The sequence below is a fragment of the Theropithecus gelada genome, chromosome 6 (genome assembly GCF_003255815.1).
Source record: "Theropithecus gelada isolate Dixy chromosome 6, Tgel_1.0, whole genome shotgun sequence".
NCBI lineage: Eukaryota > Metazoa > Chordata > Mammalia > Primates > Cercopithecidae > Theropithecus > Theropithecus gelada.
The window spans coordinates 59521562-59532422 of record NC_037673.1 but is presented as its reverse complement, the minus strand read 5'-3'; the positions used below and the strand labels follow the sequence as shown (position 1 = coordinate 59532422).

The 10861-nt window shown below is 35.7% G+C and overlaps 1 protein-coding gene across 3 annotated transcripts in view; it reads right to left on the bottom strand.

Annotated features, from left to right (window-relative positions):
- The window catches only part of IPO11 (importin 11), a 238648-nt gene that overhangs the window by 104983 nt on the left and 122804 nt on the right, over positions 1-10861 (bottom strand). For all 3 annotated transcript variants that reach the window (XM_025389459.1, XM_025389458.1, XM_025389457.1), the window contains exons 21-22: positions 7066-7181; positions 2488-2564 (exon numbers count right to left, since the gene is read on the bottom strand). In XM_025389459.1, coding sequence (XP_025245244.1) covers positions 2488-2564; positions 7066-7181 — 193 coding nt within the window. The remainder of the gene's footprint in view (positions 1-2487; positions 2565-7065; positions 7182-10861) is intronic.

Sequence of the window (10861 nt, the reverse complement as noted above, 5' to 3'; positions counted from 1 at the left end):
AGAAAGAAAAGAAGGAAGGAAGGAAGGAAGGAAGGAAGGAAGGAAGGAAGGAAGGAAGGAAGGAAGGAAGGAAGGAAGGAAGGGGCAAAAAGCTGTATGTCAAACTCAAATAAAAATAAAAGCAACACTGAGGTCAAGATGTACTAATAAACATGAACAAATGTAAACAGAATTTATTCACTATTGATGTAAATACACATACCAGTTTGAACAATAAAAGTAGAAAACAATTCAATAGCATCCACATCACCTATATTTATCGAAACTTTATAAAATAGAACTTTTTAAATCTTTAAAAATTAAAAAAGTTTAAACTGAATATCCGTTATCAAAAGGTTGAAATTTCATTAGTTCTTGATTCAGTAAAGTAACAAATCCTGAAGAGCCAGTCAATGGTAGGATAATTTTAAAATAGGAGTAATATTAATAGTGATAGTGATAGTACTAAACATACTAGCAAAACATTTAGATAATGCTTACTCTGTGCCAGGTATTATTCCAAACACATAAAACTCCTTACTGATTTGGTAAGAAACATGCATCAACTACAAAGATTTCTATCACACTAGAGGTGGCTCAAGCCTGTAATCCCAGCACACTGGGATGCCAAGGCAGGCAGATCACATTAGGCCAGGAGTTTGACAGCAGCCTGGGCAACATGGTGAAATACAAAAATTAGCTGGGCATGGTGGCGCATGCCTGTAGTCCCAGCAACTCGGGAAGGCTGAGGCAGGAGAACTGCTTGAACCTGGGAGGCGGAGGTTGCACTGAGCTGAGATTGAGCCACTACACTCCAGCCTGGGTGACAGAGCAAGCCTCTGTCTCAAAAACAAAAACACACACACACACACACACAAAGCAAACAAACCAAAAACAAACAAACAAAAAAAAACCCCACCACTACCACCACCACCACCACCACCACCAACAACAACAAAAAACCACTACACTAGAGAACTTAACTAAAGCTACACTAAAAATAGTGTCATACAGTTATAGTAAAGTAAGTCATATGCTTTCTATTTAAATCTCTTATTCTTGATTACCAATGCCTCTCCCACCACTCTTAGGGAACTGAGCATTGTGGAGACTAAGCATGCTGAATTTGAAGTGGAAAACAGTGAAAAGATACCAATGTGTGAAATCACACATATGTGGAAGCAGCTGAATGTTGTTCATGACAAAGCTGGTAAAAGGTCTGGCTGAGGTTTCTAATCCTAGGTCAAATATAAAGAAACCTGTGGATTGCCTAAAGCAGGATGGTATGTAGTCTCAAAGTTAGGTAGAACAGAACTAAAAAGGCCTTCACCAAAGATCCCTATTCTCTTTCTCTACGATGACTGAAAGAAAAAATTTTTCCTAGTAGATCAACACCTATTGCCACTGACTTCATCTTTGGTAAGTTTTTCCTTTTATGGGGACTCTAGATAACAAACAGCAAATGGCTCTTTATTGGAAAATAAATGGTTACCTTGATTGTTATTTGAAAAGAGTAACAAAAAATTTAGGAGAAAATGTGAAGAACTAATCACATTATCTAACCACCATGTTCATGCAACAAATAAGGCAAGAAAATGATTTTTTAATCAGTTACAATTGTTTTTAGTCCACATTTGCTGGTATTTTCAAAGAGTGAGTCTATTTTTCCAGTGTGTCATTCATTATACCTCAGGGACATTTTTTGCCTCTGACAATCCCAGCACTTTGGGAGGCCAAGGCAGGCAGATCACCAGGTCACAAGTTCAAGGCCAGCCTGGCCAATATGGTGAAACCCCATCTCTACTAAAATACAAAAATTAGCTGGGTGTGGTGATGTATGCCTGTAATCATAGCTACTCAGGAGGCTGAGGCAGGAGAATAGTTTGAACCCGGGAGGTGGAGGCCGCCATGAGGCGAGATCACGCCATTACACTCCAGCCGGCGCAACAAAAGCAAAACTCCATCTCCAAAAAAAATAGCCAGATGTGGTGGTGTTTGCTCTAGCTACTCAGGAAGCTACAGGAGTTGCTTCAGTCCAGGAGTTTGAAGCTGCAGTAGATGCCATGCCACTGCACTCCAGCCTGGGCAACAGAGCAAGACCTTGTCTCAAAACAAAACAAACACCACCAATTGACTTATTTGTCAATATCAGGGATTAAATAAAAATGGAAAGTATGTATATTCTCATTTATAAATGGAAGCTAAACACTGAGTACTCATGGACATGATCATGGCAAAAATAGATACTGTGAACTACCAGAAGGCAGAGGGAGGAACTCAAAGGTTGAAAAACTATTAGGTACTATGTTCACTAACTGGATGACAGAATCAACTGGACCCCAAACCTCAACATCATGCAATATATCCATGTAACAAACCTGTACATATATCCCCTGAATCTAAACTAAAAGTTGAACTTATATATATATTAAAAAAAAAATTTGTTTCAATGCCTTCAAATTATGGTTGCATTAAAAAACATTAGTAAGTTTATACTTTAACACATACCAAGAAGTGGTGACATATTCTGAAATATACGCAGCAACTCTGGTGTGATACATGGGCTGTTTTCCAAAGTTACTAACCTAGAAAGAAAAAGCAGATGATTAAACACTTTCCACGCCCATTAAAGCCATTAACATATGACTTAAATATTTTAAAAGGTCTCATTTCAATGAAGAAAGGTAAGTGTATAATCAGTAAGTTATAAAAATTATCTTTCTAAGAAAGAATTAACCAAATGTCTCAAAATAAAAACCTGTCTACAAATTATGTAGTATTTCTACATACACAGCAAAAGTAGTAAGGAAAATAACTACAGTTGACCCTTGCACAACACAGCTTTACACTGAGTGGGTCCACTTATATCCAGACTTTTTCGACCAAATGCAAGGTTAAAAATACAGTATTCACAGGATGAAAAACCAAAGTACATGGAGGGCTGACTTTTCACATACACATATACACAGGTTCCGCAGGGCTGACTGCGGGACTGGAGTATGCATGATTTTTTGTATATGTGGTAGTCCTGGAACCAATCTCCTGTTGATAGAAAGACACAACTGTATATACTAAAGTATCCATAATAATGAAATTATAACAATAAACCAAAAGCATAACTATTACAAATTGGTCAAACAGGTAAAAAAGTTAATTTGTTGTTCTGATTTTCTTGATATGTCCCTCTGCCACATGTAATTGATACGTTCTTCGATGGGAAACTAGGCTAATAAATTAGTAAAACTTATGCTAAATGCTTAACAAATATGAACTTAGTACAATAAAGGCAATTACAAGCCAATCTGACCGCATTAGCAGTTATGAAACAATCCGTAATATAATACGTATACATGGAAGGTTTAGTGTAACAAAGGCCAATTACAAACTAATCTGGTCACAATCCATGACATAATATATATCCATGATGGGTTATCCCAGAAGTGTGTGGTTGGTCCATCTGTTCACATCCCCCAACCCTCAAAACAAGGATTGTTTTGATTGTCAAAACAGCAGCGACGAAAGGAGGGGAAAGCCTATTCAAAATCTAATATTGGCTATAAAAACTAAAAACTAAGGAATAACCTGATGATGCTATCATAACTATAAAGAACCCGTGGCCCCCAACATTGGTCTATTTCCAGTTCCTTTTATTAATTAATTGTTCAAACGTATAAAGAATAGATTGGTACATATCACAAAAATCATTCCAGTGCAATGAAAACCATTTTTAAATTGTTAAACATAGCACTGATATAAAATCAAGAAGAATCACAAAATGTAGATCACAGATCCAGCTCATTAATAGAGGAAAAAATAAAATTAGATAAAGTATTAGAAAAATGTTTATAATATGCATTAATAGTAGAATTCCCCACCAAGTCAAGTTTATCCTAGGAAGTCAAAGTTCTTTCAAAAGAAAGGCTTTTTTCTTAAGAGAAAGATATGATCTTTTGAGTAAATGACAAAAAGCAATCAAATTTGTTTCGTTTTTAAAAATGATCATATTACATTTAACAAGATACAGCTGATACTGCTGACTGCTTACCAGTATTCATTACTACCTCATCCAATTATCTTAAAAATAAAAATAAAAAAAACTATTCAAGGTCTTTTGTTCAAATTCTGTATAAAAATAATTTATTGTATTAAATGTTTATATCATGATAGAAGAAAGGCTAAGAGTTGATAAGCTGATTTTCTTAGAAAGGAGATCAGATGACAACAAGCCCATAAACCTAAAGCAAGCAGAATAAGATAATAAACATAAGAACAGATATTAATAAATAGGAAACAGATATACAACAAAGAGAACCAAGGCCAAAGGTTGTTTTTGAAAAGACTAGTAACTGACAAATCTTTAGTGAGATGGAGCAAGAGGAAAATAAAAAGCCATAGTGGGAGATAAATCACATAATCAGTCTGAGAGTTTCACTTTATATTCGTGACCCCAAACATCGAGTGGTACTGGTTTCATCCCTAATAAATTCAAATTCCCATTCTCTAAGATAACTACTTCATATTTTCTCTCACCTATAGACCTCTCATATCTTGTACAAACTCCTAATTCAGCCCATTACTCCCCACTAATGACAATGCTTCATATTTTGTCGAGAAAATAGAAGCTATTGGATGGAACAGCTTCCTATCTCATTACACTACAAAATTTGGAAAACCACCTTCTGCCTCCAGTTAAAATGGATGAAGTATCCCAGCTGCTACTAAAATTCAACCCCTGCACTTGAGCTCTGAATCCCACCACTTTTTGCTTCCTTTACTTATCCCACTCTCTCAATCCAGCCTCACCCATTCCTCTAGATCTTAACATTTCCCACACTACCCAGCTGTTGCCCCATTTCTATGTTCCTCTTAATAGTAAAAGCTCTCAAACAAGTTATCAGTGTGTATAGTCTGTACGGACTTACCTTCAATTCATTCTTCAGTCTATTCCAATTCTAATTTATGTTCTTACCACTCCGGTGAAAACCCTCCTAACATCTTCATGTGGCCAAAGCCACATCTCTATACCAATCTTACTAGGAAAATCAGCAACATTTGACAAAGTTGACCACTCTCCCCTCTTCTAGGAAATGTTATCCTCTCTTGGCTTGGTTTTCCTACTATATAAGTACATAGCTCTTCTCTGTCTTTGTAGATGGCTCCTCGTGTCCTCAAAATGTTACAAGTTCATTAGAATTCTGCCCTGGGCAGAATGTTCTCTATCTGTCCTTTGCTTCCTAGGCAATCTTGAATTATTTTCAAGCATTGAATGCCATATCCAAAGTGCCAACCACTTCAGCAAACATTATCTGATATTCACGACAATCATGTAAGGGTAGGAATTACTCTTCATTTTACAGACAAGGAAACTGTGGTTCACCAATGATGATTAACTTATTCAAATTACATATATAATGCAGTAATATCACTGGGAATGGTGCCTATGTTTGCCTGATTTCAAATATAAACTCTAACCCATCAAGAAAAATTCATGAAGAAGGAGTTTCTTCATGAATTTTTTCTCTTTAAAGAAGCTCAACTATTAACAAATTAGGTAATTAAAAATTTTTTCTCCTAATATTTTATTTTCATTAGCAAGTAACTAAAGGCTAGGAAAAAACATTTCCATTAACAAAGCAGTGCATTTTTACTACTACTTTTTAATGTTATCCCTTGAAAATATCTACACCTTTAATAAACACATTAATATATTGTCAGCAATACTGATAACTCTGAGTCTAATCTCTTTAATATTGGATTTTTTTCTAACATTCAACATCATATAGTACCTACATGTTTACAAAAATTATTTATCTGCCAGGAATTAATATTTTATCTTACAATCTAGGGCAGAGGTTGGCAAACTACAGTTCATGGGCTAAATCCACCCACGTACTTATTTCTATAAATGATGTTTAACTGGTGCACAGCCATACCTACTTGTTTATGTATTGTCTATGATGGTTTTGACACTGACAGTAGAGTCGAATAGTTGCAACAAAGACTGTGTCACTTAGAAAGCCTAAAATATTTAATATCTGGTCCTGTCCAGTACAAGTTTGCCAACCTCTGATCTAAAGTAATCCATCCTTATACAAAATGTTTGAATATAAAATATTTCAACAACAGGCTAATTTACAACCAAACCATATAGATGCCATTTCAGTTTGAACAATACCTTTCTGAGGAACGCAAACCACAAATTAATAAATATCTACTCAGTAAAGTTTTAAAGTCATTCATCTCATATCCTGATATAGATCATTATTTATAATTTGCATCAAAGGTAATTTCAAAGAACCAAAACTGTTAAATTCTAGACATCTAAGAAAAACAATAGAAGGAAGGAAGCAAGTTCCAAAGGGAGGGAGGCAGGGATGAAGAGAAACAAATGTTCATTTCTTTTATGGTTGATCTCTATGATTTGCTTTCTTTAACTGCACTATCAATTTACATAACGGGATTTTGAAACTTTTCATGTATTACTGAAAGATTGTCTCTGGAAAAAACTGTTGCCAACAGTACAGTGAGTTTAATAAAGCAAAAGGATTTTCTAGCACAGCTGCTTACACACCATGGGCAGTCAATAAGCCTTTGTAGCACTGAGCTGCCACAGAAGCAGGGCATTTTTTTTTAACCTCTTAATAATGCATACTACTAATTTACTCAGTAAAACAATAAGTTAAGACTGTAAGTAGCATTAGCATTTGGAGCTGAGGTATAATATCTCGATGCTTGGTTAAGTAGTAAGAGGACCTTAATATCCCCCAAACATCTCATTTAACAGACTGGAAATTATAAGTCAAAAACTTTTTGGAAAAGTTACCATGACCCCATTTTACATGACAAATTCCAAAAGATGAAATGCAGTTGAGTTCCTACTGAAATGTCCACCTTTAACTTTGTCTACTGTAATCCTACACTGAGTGACAGCTGTCAAAAAAAAGGAGATATATGGCCCAGTTTGAAGAAACAGAGTTTACACTTTTTGTTTTCAAAGCCCTATTACATGACCTTAACTTCATTGGCATGAGAGTAGGAAAGGTCACGAATAAAATAAGATCCATGGTATTAAGTTTTTCCTCTTACCATAATTCTAAACCATCTTCCAGAAGATAAACATGTGGAGGCTGGGAAACATCTGTACTCAGTTGAATAACTGGGAGCAGGAAAGGGTACAGGTTCTTGCTGTCTGCTCCTAATCCCTATGGGAAGTATAAATAAAACTTACAATAAGACACTCTAATGTCCCATCCCCCACCAAAAAATTACCTATCATATAAAAAGCCCTAAAACCAATTAAAAAAAATGAATCATATTTTTAGGAAGGTCAAGCAATAGTAAAACAAAGTTAGTTCTGTTTATAATTGGAAAGGAAAAATTAAAAAATACTATTCAATTGCCTATTGGCAGTTAAAAAAATGTATATGCCAAGGCTACATACATCTGTTCATTTTAAGAGATTGCACATGTAAGAAATATCTATTTTCCTCTCCCTGTCACTACAGATGACATATTAACCTTGGAATTTTAAATTCTATAGAAGCTTTCACCTAAATAATCTAAAACGAACCTACCCTAAATGTTTGTCGGTCAAGTAATTAAATTATGGAACTTCAGATTCAAGAATATTGAAAAGCCATTAAAAAAGATTGTAGGGGCTGAACGCCATGGCTCACACCTGTCATCCCAACTCACTGGGAGGCCAAGGCGGGAGGACTGCTTGAGGCCAGGAGTTGGAGACCAGCCTGGGCAACATGGCAAGACTCTGTTCTTGAAAAATATTTAAAAGTTAGCCAAGCATGGTGTTGCCTGCTTGTAGTCCCAGCTACTCAGGAGACTGAGGCAGGAGGATCGCTTGAGCCCTAGAGTTCAAGGCTGCAGTCAGTGAGCTATGATCCCATCACTGCACTCCAAACTACATGACAGAGCGAGAATCTGTCCATCCCCTCACCTCACACACACACACACACACACAAAAGGATGGGAGGATTTGACACAGAATTTTAAATTTTCAAACAAATTTAAAAGGTGCAGAAGTGTGTATAACAATTCCACATGTCAAAGAATTTTTTAAAATATCTAGATATCTGTATATGGCATACACAAAAATGTTTCTGGACGCAAACAGAAAAAAACTTACTGCTTCTTAGATACAGGAAAGGAAAAAGGATGATGTTGGGATGACGGCAAAGGAGTTTTCTGTTATCTTTTCAACGTATTAAAGAATTTTTGATAATATTTTTAATGAATCAAGAACACAAAGATGGAAGAAGAAGGTAAGTTTTGATATAAAATTCTAGTTTGCTGAATTACTGTCTTAGGGAGGTTGATTCAATGTATTACACAGTAAGTATTTTGGAAGAAAACAAAGGGGTAAAACATCAATCTGTAAAACATAATATCTATAATTTGATGAACACAAACAGGAAACCAAATAAATTACCAAATACCTCCTCACCTAAGAAGCAATTCAAATGTCAATATAATTCAAAGCAAATTATAACGCCACATAGCATATATGTATTCCCCTTTTGATGACATATACTACTAAGTTCAATTGTTGGGATTTTACCTGCAAATCTCCAGTGTACAATACATTATTTTTTAACTATAGTCACTGCACTGTATATTAAATCTCCAGAACTTATGTTAAATACAATTTTGGCCCTTTTTATCATGAAAAACCACTTGGAAGACTTTATTAAAGAGTTTTCCAAAGGAAGAGAATTATGAAAATACCATTATTTAACAGAGTAGTACACAGTGGGTCTTAAAACTCACTTCAACGTCACTCTACATAGCTCAATCTTTCATGAAACAAAAAAGAAAGAATATTAAGAAAAAAAAAAACAGTCAAGTTCATTTTGATTATCAAGTTGACTTAAAATTTCCTTGGAAAATTTATCTACTTACTTAAGTCTGTATTCCAATATTCAAAATATGCTATCATTAGCAAAACTAAAGTAAGCAACTGCTAAACACACACACTGTCTTAATCAACACCTGAAGAGATTCAGTACCTTATAATTCTAGTGGCTAAAGAATGTGTCCAATCCCTGATATGCAGCTTTAAGTAAATGTAAGCACCCTTTGGGTCCACAGTAAATACAAGACATTGCCTACAATACTCTGAAAGTTCAAAAATAAATTCATCAGTTATTAAAATAAGAGAACTACCAGGAATAATTAAGGAGAGGAGAATTAATATTCTACTATAATTACATGAGATGTAAGGAGAAATTGGGTGAAGGATACATGGGATTTCTCTATACAATCCTTGAAACGTCCCGTGAATCTATAATTACTTCCACAAAAGAAACATTAAAAAAAAAAACAAAAAAAACAAAAACAGCACCCTCCAAATACTGACCATTCTCAGGGTAGTATCCTTGGCTCTCTTCTCATGTCCCATGAACACACTGATGATACACAAATCCATCATCTCTGAAACAACTCTCTGAACTCCAGATAATCAACTAACTACAGCACATTATCAGCTAGAACGTCATCTCAACTTCTAATACTGAACCAACTCACTGTCTTCCTAAAATACAGTTCTTCTTCATGTATTTCCTAACTCAAGTGACATGAATTACTAATTACCTAGTGATAAATTATATCATAACTACCTCCTGGTTCTTCTTCTTCTTCAAAGAAGAAATATCTCCTAAATATTTTTCAAATCTTTCCCCTTCTCTCCACAATTCAGGTTCTTATCATCTTTTTTCTGATTAACAGTCTCCTAATTAGTCTATTTGACCTTAGTTTTACCCTCTTCCGAACTAGTGACCTCAGTGGTGCCCTGACTACTTTTCTAAAATAAAAATAACATTTCTTCCTCTGACCTTCAAGAGATGTTCACTTAGCCTTCCTGACCAGTTCCCCCTACGCAAGCTCTATACTCTACGTTCCTGCTATACCAAATAAAGCAGTGTTAGAAATCACTATGTTAACAGCTAACGGATGAACAGTTTCAACACATGCATTTACTACTGTTCTTTCCCAAAGCCAACTAAAAGGATACAGAAGGATTTTTCCCTTTTTTTAAAGAACTAAAAACAGAAATACAAAGACAGCATAAGAAAAGATAAAAGTAATTCACTTTGGAAGCTGGGAAGAAAGACAAGTGCTAACTGATTTAGCTAACGAAGAAACCAAAACTAAAATCCAGCAGGGGCGGCAGGAGAAGACAAACTACCTGATTTACACTACAGAAAAAAGACTGAGGAACTAATGGCACCAGGTATTTTGAGGGGTGTGTGTGCACAAGTGCGTGTGCACATGCATGCATGCATCTGGGGGACAGAGGATTGGAGGACAGTGAAAAGGAACTATTGAGAATAAGAGGACTTCTAGAAAATGTTTAGAAAGCAGTTTGATGCCAAGATCTCATCCAGATACATAAGCAGAAAACTAACTGACCCTCCTCTGAACCAGCATAAAATCAGCTATTTATTTTCTGCTAAGATAAAACAGATGGTTTCAAAACAAGGAGATACCACGTAATCAAGAACAGGGATATGACATAAAACAGGAAGATTATATCAGCATGTAACAGGCAGGAGACTGAGGGGTCTTTCACTGAGGAAAGACCTTAAAAAATTAACCCAAAAACATTCTCCTACAAAACCTAACCAGATCATTCTAAAAGAAAAACACACAATTATGGCCGGTAGCAGTGGCTCATGCCTGTGATCCCAGCACTTTGGGAGGTCAAGGCGGGCAGATCAGCTGAGGTCAGGTGTTTGAGACTAGACTGGCCAACAGTATGAAACACTATCTCCACTAAATATACAAAAATTAGCCAGGCATGGTGGTGCACGCCTATAGCCCCAGCTACTAGGGAGGCTGAGGCAGGAGGATCACTTGAACTCTGGAGGCA